At 41.0% G+C, this 25,281-nt stretch overlaps 1 protein-coding gene across 9 annotated transcripts in view; it reads left to right on the top strand.

Moving 5' to 3' along the window:
• Positions 1-2,494: 2,494 nt before the first annotated feature.
• The window catches only part of LOC127663795 (protocadherin beta-8), a 119,971-nt gene continuing 97,184 nt past the window's right edge, over positions 2,495-25,281 (top strand). For 3 of the 9 annotated variants that reach the window (XM_052155525.1, XM_052155523.1, XM_052155526.1), the window contains exon 1: positions 11,089-12,577. In XM_052155525.1, the coding sequence (XP_052011485.1) occupies positions 11,165-12,577 (1,413 nt within the window). In that variant the 5' untranslated portion in view covers positions 11,089-11,164. Of the gene's footprint in view, positions 4,630-11,088; positions 12,578-13,126; positions 14,485-22,544; positions 24,667-25,281 lie in introns of those variants that run through there. The other 6 variants (XM_052155533.1, XM_052155528.1, XM_052155532.1 and 3 more) reach the window with 5 other exon arrangements.

Raw genomic sequence — 25,281 nt, 5'->3', positions numbered from 1 at the left:
CAAACCAGAAATTTCCACTTCAGTTGAGAAAACTTAAACAGAAATTCATCACAGAAGACAAGATGAAAAACTCTTACTATGTAACATTTTGAAAAGACCAAAGCATGCAGACAGTAAAAAGGTCAGTGATTTCAAGAAATTCAGAAAGGGAGGTGGAGATAAATAAATAGATTTTGCAGAGTTGAGGTTAGAAGAATGACCCTGGTATGCTAAAATGGGTGGATGTCATGATAAATTAATCCAAGCTTATATAACATAGAGCACATAGAAGAATCTCAGTTAAAGTGATGGACTCAGTAAAAAGAGATGTGTTGATACTGAATCTCAGTTATAAGAAATGTACTCTTCATAGGGGATTGCAGTGATGATGGTTGTGCACAGTTATAGAAGTTCTTTGTGCCACTAATAAATTTTTCTGTGGATTTAAAATTCCTTAAAACCAATCTTTTCATAGGAAAGAATACCCTGAAAATAAGAAAACCCATGAGTTATGAGAACATAGTATTATTTGATATTCGATGACAAATGGAATCTTTGAGTTAACTCATGTCAATTGTGACATGATGATTGTGACTATTCAGAAACAATGGGCAATGGATCATCTTTTCAGTACATAATTTAAAGGCATTTGAAAAAATATGGTACTTGGTCTTATGGATTTTTTACATTGATTGTACTTTTAAATGTGAAAAATAAAGCAAACATTAAAAATACATATAAGACTTGCAATATCATTGAGGATGGAAATATTTAAACAGAAGAAAAGTGCTACCTGGAAAATGGAAAGTATTGACAGATCAAGCTAAGTTAAACTAGTAACTTGTGTTTCACAAAGACACCGTAATAAGGTTAAAATAGAAGGCATATCATGGGAAGATAATTTATAATCTGTGTATACAGAGATTGCACCAAGAATTTTAAGTTCTTCTGCAGACCAAACCACCAGGCAAATGACTCAGATAGACAAATCTATAAAAACAACATAGCATCTGAGTTGATCAATATGCACTTGAGAGTTTGCATAATTTCATTAACCACCAAAGAAGTGCTAATAAATGTACACCATTACATCCATACTCACTAGAAATGGAAAGACAGCATCAAATGTTGACAAGATTATGGAGCAACTGGAATCCTCATGTGTTGTTGGAACAACTTTTTTCACCATCCTGGGAATGGATTTCAATCCACTGAATGCACTTGGCAAGCATTCTACAATTGAGTTGTACTTTTATCCCCAGATTTTAAAGAAATGTCTTTGAGACAATGACTTACAATATTCCACTCAGGCCTTGAGCTTGTGATAACTTGTCTCTCTTCTCAGAGATGGGACTACAGGGGTGAACCACCATGGGCAGCTCCGTACATCATCTACACTGGGAAACTATTTCACACTATTTGCTAAAGCTAAATGTATTTTCATACTTTGACATACACCAAGCAACTCTGACACACACACACACACACACACACACACACACACACACACACACACATGGCATAATTATTTATCAGAGTTCTAGTGAAAATTCAAGCCTGGGCCTCAGTGTGGTTGTGCATGACTTAAATTCCAGTACCCAGGAGGCAGAAGCAGGCAGATCTTTGTGAGTTCTAGGTCAGCCTGCTCTACAGAATGACTTCTAGGAAATCCAGAGCTATGTAGAGAGATCTTGTCCCCAAAACAAATAACACGCAAACATGGAAACCCCAAATGTTTCTTTTGTGGAGTGTATGCAAGCAAACAACAACACAAGCACACAGAGGAATGATACAAAACGTGCAAAGCAACACACCATAGATGAGCTTACCAAAGAAAATGCTAGTGAAGGAAAACACTCTAGCAGAGAAATACTTTAGTGATTCTGCTCTATAAAGGTTCTAAGAAAGACAGAAGAGTCTATGGTAGTTAAAGCTGGTGTAGTGCTTAGGAAGAGAATAGAAACCAGTGGGTGGCAGGGGAACATGTTTTGTCTAAGCACTCAACATTTACTCATCTAGATTCTGTTTATTGAAATATATTAACTTGGTGACTCTTTGTTGTTCTGAACTCTTAAGATTTGTGTCCTTTTTTATACATGTATTACATTTTATTGAAAAAGAATTTGGTAATATTCAAATATTTTGTAGATGTCCATTCCATTGAATTTATGTATTCAAAAAGTCTTTATGATCAATGTGCTATTCTGTTCATTTAAAAAAGTTACATTCCCTGAAAATAAATGCAGCAATTGTGTTGGACTCACGTTTTTGAAGAACTGAACATGAATAGAGGGATACTTCTGTATCTTAAAAGATGTTTAAACACAGCAGGGCTGAACTGATAACAAGGTGGAGAGCACTATGTGCAACACTAGAGTACTACACACGGTGGCGCTGCAGTCTAAGAATTTGTAGAACAAGGGTTTCTAGGATGCCCAATACGCCATTCCTGGGATTCAGAATGCTGAGTGTTTCCCCAAACGGGGGAGCATTTGCATAATATCCGGGAGGGGAAAGGACTCCTGAAAGCAACTGAGTAAGGTTTATTCGAGGTTATTTCACTAAAACATCTGTGTGTCTGAAACGGACAAGATTTAGAAGCACTGCCCCTTGGATCATATCTCAACAATGGAGACCGCGCTAGCAAAAACTCCAGAGAAAAGGCAAGTGTTTTTTCTTGCTATATTGTTTCTATTGTGGGAGAATGGTTCTGAGGCAATTAGCTATTCCGTGCCAGAAGAAACTGAGAATGGCTACTTAGTAGCTCACTTGGCAAAAGATCTGGGGTTCAGAGTAGGGGAACTGGCCTCTAGAGGGGCAAGAATCCATCACAGAGGAAACAAAGACCTCTTGCAGCTGGATGTAGAGACAGGGAATTTGCTCCTGAAGGAAAAACCAGATCGCGAGGCACTGTGTGGGGAGACAGAACCCTGTGTGCTGCACTTCCAGATCATACTGGAAAACCCTGTGCAGTTCTTTCAAACAGACCTGCAGCTCACAGATATAAACGACCATTCTCCAGAGTTCCCTGACACAGAAATGCTCCTAAAAATTCAAGAAAGCGCCCAGCCAGGAACTGTGTTTCCTCTGAAGGCAGCTCAGGACCCTGACATAGGGAGCAACGCTGTTCAGAACTACACAGTCAGTCCCAATCTCCATTTCCACGTCGTTACTCACAGTCGCTCAGATGGCAGGAAATACCCAGAGCTGGTGCTGGACAGAGCCCTGGACAGGGAGGAGCAGCCCGAGCTCACTTTAATCCTCACTGCTCTGGATGGGGGAGCCCCGCCCAAGTCTGGGACGACCACGGTTCGAATTGAAGTTGTGGACATCAATGATAATGCCCCCCAATTTGTGCAGTCGCTCTATGCGGTGGAGATCCCTGAGAACAGTCCACTCAACGCCTTAGTCGTCACAGTCTCTGCAAGGGATTTAGATGCTGGGATACACGGCAATGTAGCCTACTCTCTGTTTCAAGGAGCAGGAGGTTCTCAACCATTTGTAATAGATGAAATCACAGGAGAAGTTCGTCTTAAAGGAGCATTGGATTTTGAGGCAACTCCATATTATAACATGGAAATTGTAGCCACAGACAGTGGAGGTCTCTCAGGAAAATGCACTGTGGCTGTGCAGGTGTTGGATGTGAATGATAATGCCCCTAAACTCACCATATCTTCGCTCACTAGTTCCATCCCAGAAAATGCTCCTGAAGCTGTAGTTGCTGTTTTCAGTGTCTCTGACCCAGATTCTGGGGATGATGGAAGAATGGTGTGTTCTATTCAGAATGAACTTCCATTTCTTTTGAAGCCCACATTCGAGAATTACTACACTTTAGTGGCAGAGGGGCCACTGGACAGAGAGAAAAGAGGAGAATACAACATAACCATCATAGTCTCCGACCTAGGCACACCCAGGCTCACAACACAACACACCATAACCGTACAGGTGATGGACATCAACGACAATGCCCCTGCCTTCACCCAAACCTCCTACACCCTGTTCGTCCACGAGAACAACAGCCCCGCCCTGCACATAGGCACCATCACTGCCACAGACTCAGACTCAGGCTCCAATGCCCACATCACCTACTCGCTGCTGCTGCCCCAAGACCCACAGCTGAACCTCGCTGCGCTGGTCTCCATCAATGCAGACAATGGGCAGCTGTACGCTCTCAGGGCGCTGGACTATGAGGCCCTGCAGGCCTTCGAGTTCCATGTGGGCGCCACTGATGGAGGTTCTCCCGCGCTCAGCAGCCAGGCTCTGGTGCGCGTGGTGGTGATGGACGACAATGACAATGCGCCCTTCGTGCTCTACCCGATGCAGAACGCCTCTGTGCCCTGCACTGAGCTGCTGCCCAGGGTGGCAGAACCTGGCTACCTGGTCACCAAGGTAGTGGCAGTGGACTCTGACTCTGGCCAGAATGCCTGGCTGTCCTTCCAGCTGCTCAAGGCCACGGAGCCCGGGCTGTTCAGCGTGTGGGCGCACAATGGCGAGGTGCGCACCACCAGGCTGCTGAGCGAGCGCGATGTGCCCAAGCACAGGCTGGTGCTGCTGGTCAAGGACAATGGCGATCCTCCGCGCTCTGCCAGTGTCACTCTGCACGTGCTCCTGGTGGATGGCTTCTCTCAGCCCTACCTGCCTCTGCCAGAGGTGAGGCATGACCCTTCACAGGAAGACGACATGCTCACACTGTACCTGGTTGTTGCCTTGGCCTCTGTGTCTTCGCTCTTCCTCCTGTCTGTGGTGTTGTTCATAGGAGTAAGGTTGTGCAGGAGGGTTAGGGCGGCCTCTCTGGGTGCCTGCTCTGTTCCTGAGGGACACTTTCCTGGTCAACTGGTGGATGTCAGCGGTATGGGGACACTGTCCCAGAGCTACCAGTATGAGGTGTGTCTGAGCGGAGACTCTGGGACAACAGATTTCAAATTTCTGAACCATTATTCTCAATAGTATCCTTTAGGAATCCAACTAAATTTCAGTATTAGGGTCACCCAGGTTTTGGTAACTGAATAAGAAGTAGTTTCTTGGCTATTAATATTTCCCTTTGCATTTAACAATTTTCCCTTGTGATAATATATGTTTATGATGATTTTACTCATAATTTCTAATGGTGTAGGGTTTTTTTTTTTACATCTTTTCTTTTCTTTCCTACTTTTTTGTTCTTTGCTTTGTATTTTACCAATCCAATTTAATGCATGTTTTTTTCACTAAGAGGGAAATAAGTTGCTGTGTTTCTGTGGTCATTTCAAATACTCTTCTTAGGAATCATTTGTTCCTCTGCATTTATGATTATATATGAAAATATTTCCACTTCAAATTGTATTGTGTTGAGGCTATGCATATATCTTTCTAGGTAGTATTCACTTTCATTGCTGTGTGCCAACTTGCAAAGTACAGCGTTTATTGTGACATTTTCAGAGGTATTGTACATACCACACTGCGATAACATTCTCCTAAGTACCACCTTCTGTAATCCCACTGCTTTCTCCCCATCTGTCTCCCACATGCCCCACAGTGCTTTCATGTGTGCCTCGTGTTTGCGTGTGATTATTGAGCCTAAAGGATCTGCAGTTTAATTTATTCCTGAAAACTCCAATTTCATTCTTCTTGACACCCGAGTTAGGCAACTCCATTGTGCTTGTGTGTGTGTTTTCCTTCCTCCACCACATACCTTTCATGGTAAAGCAGCTTTGTCTACAGCTGATGAAGTATGAACATAAGATACAGTCATCCATCATATTTTTCATTATTTGTACACAAACAGAAGTAGTGCAATTAATTTATTATCTTTACTGGCTAGCACAATTAGTATTTCAAGATTTTATTTGCTTACATACAACTCTATATTGCTATGAAAATGTACCAAAAATGATCTTTCTTGACTTAAGCCATTGTAAGTGATGTAGTGTGCTTTCGGTTTGCAAGAGCAGACATTTAGTGAGGCATGTGTTTGGATGATAAGTTCATTTGTAAATTGTGGATGTAAATGAAGGCACATTAAACTTTGAACAGAATATGCAGGTGAATAGCTTTTAAGTGTTTTAGTCATTTTCTTATTAATATCTATTTACCATAAATACAGTGCCTTAGGGCAAATAATTTTGTTGCTTTCTATTGAGGGTTCCTCCCTTCCAATTTCAATCTGTCACGATGTAAGAATATTTGGGGATGAAAACTGTCACAGCAGTACTCTACCTACAACATTGTAATTAAATGGTGTGGAAATATAGAATACATTATGGGTAAAAAGATTATCATTTGGAACGTTTGAACTTTCTACACCGAAAAATAATGTGTGGAAGCAACCAAAACCACAGAACGAAATTTTTTAATTTTCACATGACAATTTATTATTTTGGTTAAATTTATTTAAAAAATATTTTGTTTTCATATTTTGTCGTCCAGAGGTATCTATCTAATATTTGAATGTTACTGTCTAAAAGAAAATAATTGAATCTATAAAAAAAATTGAGTAGTTTGGGAAACTCTGGAAAGACAACACTTTAAGACTGGCATGCTCCCAAACATCAGTAAGTTCAACTGTACAGTTGTAACCACACTTACGTTCTCTTGGGAGCAGGAGAAATACCTTCCAACCGAAACTCCCTAACACCAAAAGTTTATGTAACCGAGTAAGAGCAAATTTAGAATAATCAGAATATATATTTCTGTTCATCCCAAATGCTTTGTATAAAAACTTTAATTGAGCTCTTCAGCTTTTCATACTTATGTTCATTTTGATGAATATTATGCAATTCATATAGGATAATTATTTTTGAGAGGCACTGCACCATATGGTATCAGGCTAAAGCTGGAAGGGCTATATGCTGATGATCGATTTATAACTTTAAAACAAATGATGAGACTACTATAAGTAGGGGAGAGAGAGAGAGAGAGAGAGAGAGAGAGAGAGAGAGAGAGAGAGAGAGAGAGAGAGAGAGAGAGAAGGCTCAAGACCTGAGGTCCAAGGAATACAAGGTATGCATTTTTCAGGTAAATCACCAGCTCCAGTTCCTACTAGTAATTTAATTTGTAGATGGCTTATAGTCATATGTTGTTGAGAAAATGGGCAGAAAATTCCCAAGCCAGAGAGATAACCTGGACTGAATTTAAAGACAAAGAACAATCAGTCTTTGTTCAAAGTTATTTTTATTTTCCTACAATTAGAAATCATTTATCCATTTCTTTGAACTGATTTTCAAAACTTTTGCTATTACTTCATTTTGAGATAAGTTCTTATTAAGTTCTCTGTGAGTAGCCTAGGCTAGCCTCCAAGTCTGCTCCTGAGGTCTGGGATCATAACTATATCATTATGCCTGGTTCCCAAGACTTCTTTATATGGATATTTTATTAAGTGCAGAACTCAGGGGAGATGCTGTATGTACAGTACTAACTATTCTTGCACTTTGCAGCATTTTACAAACTATAAATCTGATGTCCATAATATTCTCTATCAATTGTCTATCAATTCTCTAGTGGTGAGGTCACTAATGTACAAGTTGATATTACTGATATTTCAATATTTGAAGAGGAAACTAAAACAAAATTTGAATCCTCTTACTGCTAAATAACCAGTAAATGCTACACAACCTGAAAATGCAGTTTTGCTTTTATTCATAGTTGAGCTTCTGGCTTCCAATGCAATGCTTCATTCAATCAGGTGCTCACTTTGCATTCATTGATTAATTAACTTGAAACATCAAGAAAATCAATGAACTTCCTGGGGACTTAAGATTTATTTCAAATTTGTCTGCACATCAAATTTTAAAAAAAACTATCCATATCAGAAAGGAACAAAATTTAATTTTGTCAGGATAACACCAATCTCTATGATCCCATTATTTTATTTAAATCTCTGAAAGTCAAAAATACACTAATGTCTAATTTGGTTCCACATTCATCTCATTTGTGCCTTTGATTTTAGGTATGGAATGAAAAAAAAAGCTTTTAGAAATCTCAATTTAAATTCCTTAGTCTCTAACTGTTGCTTCTATTGACCTTGGTTAGTGTTTATAGCACCAAAATTAAAATTTCAAGATAGAGTCAGTCCTTTATTTCAAAACATAGTTCCATACAGTTTATACTCCCCTTCATTGTTTCACAATGGCATCAGTTCAGAAAATTAATTATTTTCTAGAACATTCACAGTCCAATTTTAGTGTGCAACAGTAGTTTGGGTATTTTCACACACATAAGAATTACAATATCTTTCTCCTGAGATTCTGTCATGCTACAGATATGGTTGATGGTAAGTGTGTGAGCCAGCTTCTCACTTTTCTGTTTTGTTTGTTGTTTGATTTGGTTTGTCGAGACAGGGTTTCTCTGTGTAGCCCTGGCTGTCCTGGAACTCACTCTGTAGACCAGGCTGGCCTCAAACTCGGAAATCTGCCTGCCTCTGCCTCTGAAGTGCTGGGATTAAAGGCGTGCGCCACCACCACCCGGCTCATCCTTTTGGGGGGGGGGGTTGAAACAGGGTTTCTCTGTGTGATCCTGGCTGTCCTGGAACTCACTCTGTAGACCAGGCTGGCCTCGAACTCAGAAATCCGCCTGCCTCTGCCTCCCAAGTGCTGGGATTAAAGGTGTGTGCCTCCACTGCCCTGTGCTTCTCAGTTTCTATATGCAAAAACCCTATTTCTTCTACGTTTGACTTCCCCAAAAGCAAAGAAGGAATAAATCTTGCTTTCTTTTAGATCATTTCATTTATTCATCCCATTTTATATTTGTTCTTTCAGAACCTGCATTCATGTAATACAGTGCTCACTCTCCTCCTCCTCCTCCTTCTCTCCCTCCCACCTTCCCTCCTTTCTTTCTTTTTCAAAAATTCCTCTTGGCATATTGTCATAGCAAGTTTACTTTATTTGTGATTGTCATTTCCTTCTTGTCATTTCTCCTCACGTGCAGTCTTTTCAGGTGGTTATGAATCTCTATGTCTTAGGGGAGAGAACAAACATTGCACCTGTCAGGTCTCTTTTCCATCGCCTTAGTCACGTCCTCCGTGGCGATGTTCGGTCAGCTATTTGTCTTCTTTCAGAAGCTCCTTCATACTGTCCAGACTTTAATGGACTTTAAAAGCGAGATTGGGGGTCTCATGGCAGTTTGTACTCAGATTTCAGGGGATCCAAGCCTTAATGAAGAAGGTTGGCTCATGCATGGGCAGAAGTTCTATTCCACACCTACAGCTGTGTTTGAGCTGGGTCTAAACAGCCTTGTGGCTTACAATTCTGCATTTTCTTTATGAAGCCAATTATCTTAGATGTTGTCTCCTTCATAGCTGCTATGGTGTCCATTATGGAGGTAGACATGGACCTATAAGAATATTTTTTAAAGTAAATGATAACTGAAAATCACATGGAGGGCCTGGAATAGTGATGCACGACTTTAATCCAAGCACTTTGTTTGCAGACAGAAACAGGTAGACCTCTGTGAGTTTGAGGTCAGCTTGATTTACATAGTGAGTTCAACAACAGCTAGAGCTACACAGAGAAACACTGTCTCAAAACAACAAGAAAGACACACACACACACACACACACACACACACATATGGAAAGTCTTGTAGCCTTCATATTGGAAATAAACTTGCAAGTTTGATGATGTCCAGTAACAGTAAGACACAACCCAAAATTTCCATTCTTAAGGAAGGGTTGGTAGCTTTAGACTCTAGAGATGAAGGAAATTGACTTGATACCCCCAATATAATTCTCTCCTCAAAAAGCTATACATCTGCCATTACTGTGCTAATAACAGATCAGAGCAGCAACTACTTATCAAATCTTTCTGTGACAGTGGCAAATATAAAGGAAAAATAAAAGGAAAGAAATTTATACAGCCATTTCTTTTATCACTGTCGGTGTGAAAATTCTCAAGAAAATACTAGCAGACTGACAGTAATAACAGATGAAATTGTGCGTCATGTCTATAAAGGTTTTATCCAGGAACAAAATTGTTTCAACACACAGAAATCAATGCTGAAATATGACGTATGGGTGAAATGAATGGCAAAGCCACAGAATTGTTTTAATAAATGCAGAAAAGCATTTTAGAAAAATCTGATATTTAGAAAAGGAAAGCACAGAACTATTGATACGTATAGATGGTGTGGTTTTGTGTATTCCAAGTCATAAGTAATCTACATGAATGCTAATACGAATGAGCAAATTCAGTGGCTGTGTAGAATACAAGATTATCCCCAAATCATTTATATCTGTGTGCTACCATTGGGCAAACCTAAAATGAAGGAAAAGTCCCTTGGAATCAAAGGAAAAAAGAACTCCTGAATAGCCAAAATGATAATGACAACAAAAGAAGAAGAAGAAGAAGAAGAAGAAGAAGAAGAAGAAGAAGAAGAAGAAGAAGAAGAAATTTGATGGTTTTAATGAAGTGCTTTAAGTTTGAAACTAAATATTTGAATGATTTATGCAATAAATGCATAAAAACAAATTTCTATTTAAATAGTCATAGGAGAGATTTGCTAGCTATTGTTTTAGATTGCATTAAAATTTGTAATGTCAAAGTACTTTTAAATATTTTAGGCTTGGAAGGTTAGTCAGTATTAAACATTAGTTATTTTTACCAACATAAATCATTTGGTTGTAGCTATTTCAATAGGTAGTCAGCTGATGAATTAGATTATACAACTGTATCTGTGCATTATCATGTTCCAAAAGATAATTCCCTCTGAAATAACTTATAGTAAATTCCATAAATTCTTTATATTAACAATGTATCCTTGATATTTTATCCCTGTGGAAAAGTACTTTTAAAATGTTTTCTTGTTTTGTTTAACTGATTGTTCAAATCTTACACTTATGCAAAGACTAGGTGTAAGATCTCCCAGCTTTCTTTTCACGATTCTTCTCGTGCAAGTATTGGATAGTTATAGTGACTATGAAATTTCAAGCAGCAACAACAACATTGATAAAGAAAAAACATTTGCATACACTTTTAAAATGACAATTTGGAAATTTTAAAAAGGTGTTTGGGTATTTAACTTGAAAATTAGAATTGTATGAATTTATCAAAGTGGACGCAGGGTGGCGCTGCAGGCTAAGGTTGTGATTTAAAGTGCTAAAATACCCGGAATTGTTCCTTGCAATACAGAACAAAAGAAGCAGGCAAGAGCTTGGCAGACACTACAGAGCTATGAAAAGGTTTGGGCAAGGATATACTGGATTAATATAAAATTAAGAATGTTAAGAGTCCTCCAAAGAAGAAGTCGGAGTTCAGCATTTCAAAGCTTTGGAAATTCTAAAGGATTGGCTGCAAGCACTCATCTCTCTCTCATGGAGAAGCTGGGGAAAGTTCACCTAAACAGGCAAGTAATCGCTTTTATTTTTATGGTGGGTTTGGTTCATGTTTGCAGTGAGCCAACAACCCAATACTCCATCTTAGAGGAATCAGAGAGTGGCTCCTTTGTAGCCCACTTGGCCAAGGATCTGAGGCTGGGAGCTGGGGAGCTGGCTGCCAGGGCTGCACGGGTAGTGTCTGATGATTACAAGCAGAGATTGCTGCTGGATCCTGAGACTGGGGATTTGCTTCTGAGGGAGAAACTAGACCGGGAAGAGCTGTGTGGCTCTGTGGATCCCTGTGTGCTGCCTTTCCAGGTGTCTCTTGAAAAGCCAGTGCAATATTTTCAAGGAGAATTATTGATCCAGGACATAAATGATCATGCTCCAGAATTTCCAGAAGGGGAAATGCTATTGAATATACCAGAAAACAGCCAGCCGGGCACTCTGTTACCACTAAATTTAGCCCAGGATTTGGATGTGGGCAGTAATGGGCTTCAACAATACACAGTCAGCCCCAACTCTCATTTTCATGTCCTCACTAGAAATAACAGTGAAGGCAAGAAATACCCAGAGTTGGTGCAGGACAGAGCCCTGGACAGAGAGGAGCAGGCGGAGCTGAGCCTCACCCTCACGGCTGTGGATGGCGGGTCTCCACCTAGGTCAGGAACAGCCCTGGTTCGAATCCTGATCATGGACATCAATGACAATGCTCCTGAGTTTGTGAACAGCCCCTATGAGGTGCAGGTTCTAGAGAGCAGTCCCCCAGGCTCCCCAGTTCTGACTGTCTTAGCACGGGATGCAGATGCTGGCAACTTTGGGAGAGTTTCCTATGGCTTGGTCCAAGCATCTGATGAAATCTGGAAAACTTTCTCAATAAACAAAGTCACAGGAGAAATACGTCTGAAAAAGGAATTGGATTTTGAAAAAGTTAAATCTTACCATGTGAAAATTGAGGCCACGGATGGAGGTGGGCTTACTGGAAAAGGCTCTGCATTGATAGAGGTAGTGGATGTGAATGACAATGCCCCAGAACTGACCATATCTTCACTGACCAGCTCAGTCCCAGAAAATGCTCCTGAGACCATAATCAGCATCTTCAGGGTTGGAGACAGGGATTCTGGGGAGAATGGAAAGGTGGTTTGTTCTATTCCAGAAAACTTGCCATTCATTCTAAAATCCACTTTTAAGAATTTCTATACTCTGGTGACAGAGAGCCCTCTGGACAGAGAGAGCAGAGCTGAGTACAACATCACCATCACTGTCTCCGACCTGGGCACACCCAGGCTCACAACCCAGCACACCATAACAGTGCAGGTGTCTGACATCAATGACAATGCCCCTGCCTTCACCCAAACCTCCTACACCATGTTTGTCCGCGAGAACAACAGCCCCGCCCTGCACATAGGCACCATCAGTGCCACAGACTCAGACTCAGGCTCCAATGCCCACATCACCTACTCGCTGCTGCCGCCCCACGACCACCAGCTGGCCCTCACCTCGCTCATCTCCATTAACCCCGACAATGGGCAGCTGTTCGCACTTAGGGCTCTGGACTATGAGAACCTGCAGACCTTCGAGTTCCGCGTTTGCGCCACAGACCGAGGCTCACCCGTGCTCAGCAGCCAGGCTCTGGTGCGTGTGATGGTGCTGGATGACAATGACAATGCGCCCTTCGTGCTCTACCCGATGCAGAATTCCTCTGCGCCCTACACAGAGCTGCTCCCCAGGGCGGCGGAGCCTGGCTATCTGGTCACCAAGGTGGTGGCTGTGGACCGCGACTCTGGCCAGAATGCCTGGCTGTCATTCCAGCTGCTCAAGTCCACGGAACCCGGGCTGTTCAGCGTGTGGGCGCACAATGGCGAGGTGCGCACCACCAGGCTGCTGAGCGAGCGCGATGTGCCCAAGCACAGGCTGGTGCTGCTGGTCAAGGACAATGGCGACCCTCCGCGCTCTGCCAGTGTCACTCTGCACGTGCTAGTGGTGGATGGCTTCTCTCAGCCCTACCTGCCTCTGCCTGAGGTAGCGTCTGACTCCACACAAGAAGTTGAGGATGCCCTTACTGTGTATCTGGTCATTGCCTTGGCATCCGTGTCTTCTCTCTTCCTCTTATCTGTGGTGCTCTTCGTGGGGGTGAAGCTGTGCAGGAGGGCCAGGGCAGCCTCTCTGGGTGGCTGCTCTGTGCCTGAGGGACACTTTCCTGGCCACCTGGTGGATGTCAGTGGCACAGGGACCTTGTCCCACAACTACCAATATGAGGTGTGTCTGACCGGGGACTCTGGGACTGGTGAGTTCAAATTCCTCAAGCCCATGATCCCCAGCCTGTTGGTTCAGGACACTGGGAGAGAACTTAATGAAAATCTTCACTGCAGGGATAGCTTTGTATTCAGTTAAGTCATAGGTTCGCAGCCTGTGCTTTACAACCTCTTGGGGGTCAAAGGACACTCTCATTGCAGTCACCAAAGACCCTCAGAAAATTCTTATGATACACACATAACAGTAGCAAAATTATACTTTTGAAGTAGCAACGAAAGTAACTTCATAGGTGGGAGTCACCACAACACTATGAGCTGTCTTAAAGTATTCCAACATTAGGAAGGTTGAGAACCAGTGAGCTAAGTGATGTGATTCCCTAAGTGTTGTACAATTCTTTTCTTTTAAGGAATGACCTTGTTTCTATGAAGATCTCCACTAGTCTAATCTACTTATATTATTCATGCTCTCACAGTTTCTTTTTTATTGGCATGAAAGTCCTAGACTTTAGTTGCACTAAGTATAGCTCATATTTTTCTCCACATATGAATAACTTTGGTGATTAGTACTCTGATAAGCATAAATAAACTGTCTTGGAATGAAATTCTTAGTGATCTTATCTCAAAAACCCTTGTGTTTTTGTATGTTTTCGTGACACCAGCCATTTCCATGCTATTTCCTCTTTTCAAAGGTAGAGTGTTTAAAAATTACTTACGTTGCCTGACTCTTTCTGCATGAATAGAAAGCAGCACTATGTCATGTTCACTAGCAGTTTAAGCGCCCTGTTTAGCCAAGTCATAAACTTTAAGGTGTGTATGAATACACACAAAGGTTGTGACACTTTTGTTTTTGAGCGGCATGCATGGGAGTGGTTCTATTTTCTTGGTTGTGCATGTTCTGGATGTACTATGTATGGTTAAAGTTTTGGATTTTTATTTGACTAAAATTAAAGAGAACACATGTAGTTTGTCATCCCATTTATTTAATAAAACTCTTAAATCACTGCTTTGACATAATCTCTTGTAATAATTAATTTCAGAATTGGAATTATGTCTTGTCTTTCTAAAGGGGAAACTCAAGATCACTGAGGACATCACATTTTTCTTTTTCTTCCTCATGCAAAGAAGTTCAAGCATGGCGGTGGCGGTGGCGGTGGCGGTGGTGTGTGTGTGTGTGTGTGTGTGTCTGTGTGTCTGTGTGTCTGTGTGTCTGTGTGTCTGTGTGTTTTCCAGAACTTCTCTGGTCTTTCAAATGAGTAAATTTCTCTCGGAAGTCTGGGTATTCTATTTAATTATGCTCATTAGTAGATTTCAAAAACATTTGCCTTTGCATTATTTTGGGGCGAGTATCTCATTCAACAAAAACTATTTTGGGTGTTACATCGTTTTGTTTTGTTGTTCAGTGTATCCTTCAGTTGATTTGACATAAACTGAGGAGCAGTAATGAATAGTATTGTGTTTGTTAATATACTGGAGCAGCAGCTCATTGATTGATTTATAATTGTGGCATCCTACTGTGTTCAGTAAGCCCAGTGAACTGATTGGTTTCTAACACATTACATGTATGTAGATTAGACTGTATCGAAATTTCTTGAACTTTTGCCAGAAAATGGGCAATTGAAAACCATTCTTTATATTCTACCATTCATTTTTAAATCTTAATGATTAGTCTATATGAAGTGAAATAGTTTTATTTTAACCCAAATTACTCCCTGCTAAAGCTAAGGAACAGTAAAAAGGCAAATTATTGTATTATCTCTTAAATTGTGTGTTTATATCTCAGATGATATCTCACTTCCAAGTTCCCCTTCACCAACCCCCATCCCACATCTGCCCTCCCCCTCCCCTTTGCCTGTATGAGGGTGCTCCCTGAACCACCCATACTTTCCCGTCCCACCACTCCAATATCCCCCTACGCTGGGACATCAAACCTCCCTGGGACCAAGGGCCTCCCTTCCCTTTGCTGTCAGGCAAGGCTATCCTCTAATAAATATGTATCTGGAGCCATTGATCCCTCCAGGTATACTCCTTGGTTGGTGGTCTAAACTCTGGAAGAACTGGGTGGTCAAGCCAGCCTATGTTGCTCACCCAAAGGGGTTGTAATCCCCCTCTGCTCCTCTAGTCCTACCACCAGCTCTCCCACTAGGTTCCCTGGGCTAAGTCTGATAGTTGGCTTCAAGCATCTGCATCTGCATTGGTCAGTTGCTGGCTGGACTTCTCAGAAACTGTCACACCAGGTTCCTGTCAGCAGGTGCCTCTTGACCACAACAGTGTTGGGTTTGATGTCTGCAGACATGATGGATCTCCAGGTGGGGCAATCTCCAGTTGGCCCTTCCTTCAGTCTCAGTTTCATTTTTTGTCCCTGTTCTTTCTTTGGACAGAAACATTTCTGGGTTAAAAACTTTGAGATGGGTGGGTAGCCCTATGCCTCAAGCAGAGGTCTTGTCTATCTACTGGAGATGGTCTCAATGGACCCTATCTCTCCTTCTTTGTGAATTGTGACTAAAGTCAACCCCATTGGGTCCTGGGAGCTTCACATTTCCCTGGTGTCTGGGACCCTCCAGGGCTTTCTCCAGCTCCCCATCCCCCTGCTACATATTTTTGTTCTATTTCCTGACCCTCTGCACCTCTCTCACATCTCCAGTTCCTGATTCTGCCTCCCCCTTATTTCCTCTCCCTCCTCTCTCCCTCTAAGGTCCCCCTCTCTCCACCTCTCATAATCATCCTGTTCCCCCCTCAATGCAGGACTGAAGCATCCACACCCTGGTCTTCCTTCCTTCTAAGCTCCATATGGTCTGTGGGTTGTATCATGTGCCTTGTAAGCCTTTGGACTAATATTCTCTTATCAGTGAGTACATACCATGCGTGTTCTTTTGTGTCTGGGTTACCTGAGTCAGGATGATATTTTCTAGTTTCCAGCCATTTGCCTGTGAATTTAATGAGGTCATTGTTTTAATCACTGAGTAGTACTCTATTGTGTAAATGTACCATATTTTCTGCATCCATTCTTCTGTTGAGAGACTTCTAGGTTGTTTCCAACTTCTGGCTATTATAAATAAGGAGAACAACATATCCAAACTTATGGGATACAATGAAAGCAGTGCTAAGAGGAAAACTCATAGCCTGGAGTGCCTCCATAAAGAAACTGAACAGAACACTAGTAACATAACAACACATCTAAAAGTTCTACAACAAAATGAAGCGAATACACCAAAGAGGAGTAAACTGCAGGAAATAATCAAACTCAGGGCTGAACTCAACCAAGTAGAAACAAAGAGAACTATACAAAGAATCCAGAAAACCAGGAGCTGGTTCTTTGAGAAAATCAACAATATAGATAAATTCTTAGCCAGACTAACCAGAGGGCACAGAGACAGCATCCAAATTAACAAAATCGAGAATGAAAAGGGAGACATAACCACAGAAACTGAGAAAATTAAAAAAAAAATCAGATCCTACTACAAAAGCCTATACTCAACAAAACTGGAAAACCTGGATGAAATGGAGGATTTTCTAGAAAGATACAGGCACCAAAGTTAAATCAAAATCAAATAAACCATCTAAACGGTCCCATAACTCCCAAGGAAGTAGAAGCAGTCATTAGAAGTCTCCCAACCAAAAAAAAAAGCACAGCACCAGATGGTTTTAGTGCAGAATTCTATCAGACTTTCAAAGAAGATATCAAACTATTCCATATAGTAGAAACAGAAGGAACACTACCCAATTCTTTCTATGAAGCCACAGTTACAATGATACCTAAACCACAAAAAGACCCAACAATGAAAGAGAACTCCAGACCAATTTCCCTTATGAATATCGACGCAAAAATACTCAATAAAATTCTTGAAAACCAAATCCAAGAACACTCAAAATGGTCATCCACCATGATCAAGTAGGCTTCATCTCAGGGATGCAGGGATGGTTCAATGTATGAAAATCCATCAATGTAATCCGCTAAACAAACAAGTTCAAAGAAAAAAACATACATGATCATCTCATTAGATGCTGGAAAATCCTTTGACAAAATACAACACCCATTCATGTTAAAAGTATTGGAGAGATAAGGACTTCAAGGTTCATACCAAAATATAATAAAAGCAATATACAACAAACCCATAGCCTACATCAAACTAGAGAGAAACTCAAAGCAATCCATTCAAATCAAGGAAAAGACAAGGCTGCCCACTCTCTGTGTACCTATTTAATATAGTACTTGAAATTCTACCCAGAGCAATTAGACAACAAAAGAAGGTCAAAGGGATACAAACAAAGGAGGAAGTCAAGATATCATTATTTGCAGATGATATGATAGTATACACAAGCAATCCCCAAAAACATCCATGTGAGAACTCCTACAGCTGACAAGCAACTCCATCAAAGTGGCTGGATATATTATTAATTCTAACAAATCAGTACTCAGAGATTTGAGTACACTACACTAGGATTCTAACAAATCCTCTACTCAAAGGATTAAAGGGCTGAGAAAAAATTAGGGAAATTATACCCTTCACAATAGTCACAAATAATATAAAATATCTTGATGTGACTCTAACCAAGCAAGTAAAAGATCTGTATGACATTTTCAATCCCCGAAGAAAAAAATTGAAGAAAACATCAGAAGATGGAAAGATATCCCATGCTCATATATTGGCAGGATTAATATAGTAAAAATGGCCATCTTACCAAAAGCAATATACAGATTCAATGCAATCCCCATAAAAATTCCAACTCAATTCTTCATAGAGTTAAAAAGAGCAATTCTCAAATTCATTTGAAATAGCAAAACCTATTCTCAACAATTAAAAAAAAAAACTTCTGGGAAATCACTATCCCTAACTTCAAACTATACTATAAAGATCAATAGTGATAAAAACTGCATGGTATTGGTACAGAGACAGGCAAGTAGACCAATGGAATAGAATTGAAGACCCAGAAATGAACCTACACACCTATGGTGATTTGATCTTTGACAAAGAAGCTAAAGCATCCAGTAGAAAAAGACAGCATTTTCAACAAATGGTACTGGTTTAACTGGCAGTCTGCATTTAGAAGAATGCAAATTGATCCATCCTCATCTCCTTGTACAAAGTTCAAGTCCAAGTGTATCAAAGACCTCCACATTAAACCAGATACACTTAATTTAATAAAAGATAAAGTGGGAAAGAACCTTGAATACATTGGCACAGAGGAAAATTTCCAGAACACCTATGGTTCATGCTCTAAGATAAACAATTGACAAGTGGGACCTCATAAAATTGAGAAGCTTCTGTAAGACAAAGGACACTTTCAATAGGACAAAACAGAAATATTTTTATTATTAATGTGTACAGAAAAATTATAGAACAAGATTTAGTACATACTAACACATAAAATATTATCATTTGATTACATAAGGAAATGCTGAGTATGTTAAAAAATATGCAGCAGCAAGATGTGATGGCATATACTATTAATCTCAGTAGGCAGAAGTGGTTGAATATCTGTTAGTTTGAGAACACACTGGTCTACATCGGGAGTCACAGAATAGGCTAGGCTTGAAGGTAGCACTACATCTCAGAAAAACTGAACAAATACATATATAATACATATCACTAAAGGCAAATTATTTAAAAATTTCTGCTTGAGGTCCACCGTGAAAGAAGGAGTCTCACCTCAGCTACTACTGAGATTTTATTACCAATGCAAACCACAGGAATCAGCAAAGAAGAAACAAAATTCATGGCCATTGAGGCACAAGAAATAAAAACTATGTTTTAAATGATGCAATTATACACATAAAAATCATGAGGGCTCTGCAATCAGAAGTGATAGGTGAAGTCATGAATAGCAGTAGATGCAAGGCCAACAGCGTTTATGTGTTCTGTTTATATGAAGGAAAATGAAAAATTTAAATAACATTTAAAATTGCTTCCAAATATATAGATACCTAGAAATAAATGTTATAGAAGAATTGTAAAGCAGGAAGTTCAAACATTATTCAGAAAAAGATAAAGATCTAAATAAATTGAGGAATATACAATGATGATCATTTTGGAAAGTCTCCATGGTTGGAATACTGTTTATCTTTCAAACAATCAGCAGAAATTATAAAATCTTAAGCAAAACTTCAACAGTCTTCTTTGTGAATCTGATGGACTGAGGATGTATACTATGTATATCAATACAAAAAATTAATAAGGCAATATTGACACAAAATGAAACTGAATATACTGTAAAGTAGTTTGATCTATGGATGAAATACTTGATGGCACAGAGTTCATTTAAATTAACTTTTCTGCTCTGCAAGAATTCAACAAAGAATATTAAAACAAAGAAACAACAATGAAACACACATCGTAGATCAGGAAAAATTGCTGATGACAGACATGCTTGATAAAAGACAGATGTCCAAAATACATGAAAACTTTCAAGATTCAACAGTAAGAAAACAACATCATGCAAAAAGTGTGCCAAAGACCCAAAACTTACCAAACAAGACTCATAAATGTTAAATAAGTGCATTGGAAGAGACTCCACATCACCGTTGTTAGGTAAATGTGAGTTCAAATAATGAGACACCACTGGACAACCATGAGTCCAATGGCCAGACTCTAGTATACCAATAACACCACCAACTGCTGCCAAGGACCCAGGGCACCAAGAGATTTCATTCAGGGATTGCAGGAATGAAACTGGTATGCTCATTGTAGAAGACAGTTTGACAGCTTCTTGCAAAACCAAGCAAACTCTTACTATGTCACCCCATAATCGTTTTTACTTATTATTTATCAAATGAACTGAAAAGTTAAGTTCATACAAAAACTGGAATAGGAGTGTTTATTGCAACCTATTACATAACTTATCAAAAACCTGGCAGTGAGCAAGATTCTTCAGTAAGTGAAACTGAGAAAGTCTGCAAAATGGAATATTATTCAGGACCAAAATGAGCTACCAATTCATGAAAAGGCATTGCGAAAACTTAAACACATATTCATCACAGAAGGCCAAGCTGGACAACTCCTGCTATATAACATTTTGAAAAGGCCAAAGCATACAGACAGTAAAGACATCGTTGATTTCCAGAGATTCGGGAAATGGAGAGAAATATAAATAGATTCTGATGATTTGTGTTTTGTGTTCATGTTGAAGCTCAACAGGAAATGCAGCACTCGGGAGCTCTGGAGGGGAGGGCCCTGAGGAAGGGGGCACAGTCCTGCAGGTTTTCTGTGCTTTCACATTTTTCCCATGGATTTAAATTTCATGAAAAATCACCTTTTGGAAGAAAACTGACCCTGAAGATAAAATCTATTATAGAGTTATGAGAAGTAAGAGAATGCAGTATTACTCAATATTCAAAGACAAATTGAATCTTAATGCCTATTCAAGATCCCCTGACTTATGACAATTCTGGCAACTCAGAAACAACAGGGAATGGATTATCTTTTCAGTACAGAATGCAAAGACAGCTGAGAAAATATGGGCTCTAATCTCATGCACTTGAAATATTTTATGCTGAGTCTAGCTTTAAATGTGAAAAACAAAACAAACATTCAAAATACATAAGACTTCCTGTGACCTTGGGGACACAGGAGAAAAGTCCTACTCAAAAATGGAAAATATTAACTGAACAGACAAAATTGAAATGAGTAACCTTTGTTTCACAAAGACAGTATAATTAGGTTGAAATAGAAGGCATAGACAGAGAAAATTATTTACAACATGCATAAGCAAAAGGGTGATATACTAAGAATATAGATTCTTCTGCAGACCAGCAAGCTGCCGACAAATGTCTTATAGTAAAATGTATAAAAGAACTCATCATGAGAATGCATTTGAATGGTCAATAAACATGTGAAAGTTTTTATACTTTCATTAATCAGCAGAGAAGTGCTAATTAAGTGTACACTGCAACATCCACAGTACCTAGAGTGGTTAAAACTGTAAAGGCAGCCTCAAATGTTGGTTTGGATCATGGAACAACAAGAATTCTCAGGAATTGCTGGAGTTACCTTTCACAGTGCTGGAAATGGAACTCATACCACTGAGTGCACTAGGCAAGCATCCTACAGTTGACTCACTCAGGCCTCGAGCTTGTGATAATTGGTGTGTCTTCCCATAGATGAGAGGGGTGAACCACCAAGGGCTTACATCATCTACATATGAAAACTATTTCACAGTGATTGCTGAGGCTAAATGTATTTTCACACTTTGACTCACAGCAAACAATTCTAAAATAAATATATGAAGCATGAAAGATTTTTCATAGTAGTATTCAAAATTCGAAGTGTTGGCACACACCTTTAATCCCAGTACTTCTGAAGTAGAGGCAGACAGATCTCTGGAAGTTCGAGATCAGTCTACTCTACATCCTGAGTTTCAGGGCACCCAGAGCTGTGAAGGGAGACCATGTCTTAAAACTCAAACCTGGAAAACTCCAGTGTTCCTCATATGGAGTATATGCAAACAAATAATAACACAAACATACAGAGGAATGAAACAAAACACAGATGAAACTTACCCAAGAAAGCTAGCAAAGGAAAATACTATAGCAGAGAAATACGCTACTAGTTTTACTTTATAAAAGTTCTAAGAAAGGCAAAATATGATATGGTAATAAAAGATGACATACTTCCTAGGAAGAGAGTAAAAACTAGTGAATATCAAGGGGAGCATGTTTGTTTAGGTACTTGCTATTCATGTAGATTCTGTTTATTGGACTTGATGACTCTTGTGCAATATCTATTTATGACATAGAATTTATGTATTCAAACTTCCTTATTAAAAACTAATATGGCATTTTATTCATTTTTAAAAATTACCTTTCACTGAAAATTAACACAGCAAATGTTGGGATTTCCAGTAGCTAAGAACTTGACATACTATGTAGAAGATACTTCACTGCAGGGCTGATACTGAGAACAAAGAGGATTGCAACGCTAAAGTAGTACACACGGTGGCGCTGCAGTCTAAGGATTTGTTATAATAAGGGGCTTCCTGGAGGCTCAGGACGCCATTCCTGGGAATCGGAAGGGGGACATTTACGTGAGATATAGGGGAAAAGACTACTGAAAGCAATTATTTCACCAAAACATCTGTGTGATTGATACCGGCAAGATTTAGAAGAAGCAGCATCCTCTAGACTGAATCTGAACAATGGAGACAGCGCTAACAAAAACACCAGAGAAAAGGCAAGTCATTTTCCTTGCTATATTGTTGTTTTTGTGGGAGTCTGGTTCTGAGGCAATTAGCTATTCCTTGCCAGAAGAAACGGAGAGTGGCTATTTGGTAGCTAACCTGGCAAAAGATCTGGGGCTCAGGGTTGGGGAACTGGCCACTAGAGGGGCACAGATCCATCACAATGGTAACAAAGAGCTCTTGCAGCTTGATGCAGAGAGAGGGAATTTGCTCCTGAAGGAAAAACCAGATCGCGAGGCACTGTGTGGGGAGACAGAACCCTGTGTGCTGCACTTCCAGATCATACTGGAAAACCCTGTGCAGTTCTTTCAAACAGACCTGCAGCTCACAGATATAAACGACCATTCTCCAGAGTTCCCCGACACAGAAATGCTCCTAAAAATTCAAGAAATTGCCCAGCCAGGGACTGTGTTTCCTCTGAAGGCAGCTCAGGACCCTGACATAGGGAGCAACGCTGTTCAGAACTACACAGTCAGTCCCAACCTCCATTTCCACGTCGTTACTCACAGTCGCTCAGATGGCAGGAAATACCCAGAGCTGGTGCTGGACAGAGCCCTGGACAGGGAGGAGCAGCCTGAGCTCACTTTAATCCTCACTGCTCTGGATGGGGGAGCCCCGCCCAAGTCTGGGACGACCACGGTTCGAATTGAAGTCGTGGACATCAATGATAATGCCCCCCAATTTGTGCAGTCGCTCTATGCGGTGGAGATCCCTGAGAACAGTCCACTCAATGCCTTAGTCGTCACAGTCTCTGCCAGAGATTTAGATGCTGGGATACACGGCAATGTAGCCTACTCTCTGTTTCAAGGAGCAGGAGGTTCTCAACCATTTGTAATAGATGAAATCACAGGAGAAGTTCGTCTTAAAGGAGCATTGGATTTTGAGGCAACTCCACATTATAACATGGAAATTGTAGCCACAGACAGTGGAGGTCTCTCAGGAAAATGCACTGTGGCTGTGCAGGTGTTGGATGTGAATGATAATGCCCCTAAACTCACTATATCTTCGCTCACTAGTTCCATCCCAGAAAATGCTCCTGAAGCTGTAGTTGCTGTTTTCAGTGTCTCTGACCCAGATTCTGGGGATAATGGAAGAATGGTGTGTTCTATTCAGAACGAACTTCCATTTCTTCTAAAACCCACAATCAAGAACTTCTACACCTTGGTGACGGAGAGACCCCTAGACAGAGAGAGCAGAGCTGAGTACAGCATCACCATCACGGTGTCCGACCTGGGCACACCCAGGCTCACAACCCAGCACACCATAAGAGTGTTGGTATCCGACATCAATGATAACGCCCCCGCCTTCACTCAAACCTCCTACACCTTGTTTGTTCATGAGAACAATAGCCCTGCCCTGCACATAGGCACCATCAGCGCCACAGACCCAGACTCAGGCTCCAATGGCCTCATTATCTATTCGCTGCTGCCGCCCCCTGACCAGCAGTTGGGCCTCCCCTCACTCATCTCCATCAACTCAGACAATGGGCAACTGTTTGCACTCAGGGCGTTGGACTATGAGGCCTTGAAGGCCTTTGAGTTCCGCGTGGGCGCTACAGATGGAGGCTCGCCCGCGCTCAGCAGCCAGGCTCTGGTGCGCGTGGTGGTGCTAGATGACAATGACAATGCGCCCTTCGTGCTCTACCCGATGCAGAATTCCTCTGCACCCTGCACAGAACTGCTGCCCAGAGCAGCAGAGCCCGGCTACCTGGTCACCAAGGTGGTGGCTGTGGACCGTGACTCTGGTCAGAACGCCTGGCTGTCCTTCCAGCTGCTCAAGGCCACGGAGCCCGGGCTGTTCAGCGTGTGGGCGCACAATGGCGAGGTGCGCACCACCAGGCTGCTGAGCGAGCGCGATGTGCCCAAGCACAGGCTGGTGCTGGTGGTCAAGGACAATGGCGACCCTCCGCGCTCTGCCAGCGTCACTCTGCACGTGCTAGTGGTGGATGGCTTCTCTCAGCCCTACCTGCCTCTGCCAGAGGTGGCGCGCAACCCCGCACAGGAAGAAGACATGCTCACACTCTATCTGGTTATTGCATTGGCTTCTGTGTCTTCACTTTTCCTCTTGTCTGTGCTGCTGTTTGTGGGGGTCAAACTGTGCAAGAAGGCCAGGGCGGCTTCTCTGGGTGACTGCTCTATTCCCGAGGGACACTTTCCTGGCCACCTGGTGGATGTCAGCGGTGCAGGGACCCTGTCCCAGAGTTACCATTATGAGGTCTGTCTGACTGAGGACTCTGAGACCTCAGATTTCAAGTTCATGAACCCCATTATTCCCACTAATCTCCTTCAGGATTCCTAGCTAAACCTTAGTGTCAGGAAGACACTACGATTTTATAACTGAATCAAAATGGGTGTCTTGGTTATTATTTTTCTTTTTGCATTCAATAATCTTTCCTTGAGATGATATGTTACTATGTTGATTTTAGCTTCTTGTTTTATCAATTCAATCTTAATGCATCTTTTTTTCCTACTAATTAGAAAGAGGAATGAGTAACTTCGATATGTTTCTATGGCCATCTGAAATACTGTTCTTAGGAATAATTTATTCCTCTGCTTTTATATCTATATTTTGAAATCTATCTCCTTCAAATTGTAT

Source organism: Apodemus sylvaticus, chromosome 13, assembly GCF_947179515.1.
Source record: "Apodemus sylvaticus chromosome 13, mApoSyl1.1, whole genome shotgun sequence".
Lineage (NCBI taxonomy): Eukaryota > Metazoa > Chordata > Mammalia > Rodentia > Muridae > Apodemus > Apodemus sylvaticus.
This window is presented reverse-complemented; position numbering and strand designations above follow the sequence as displayed.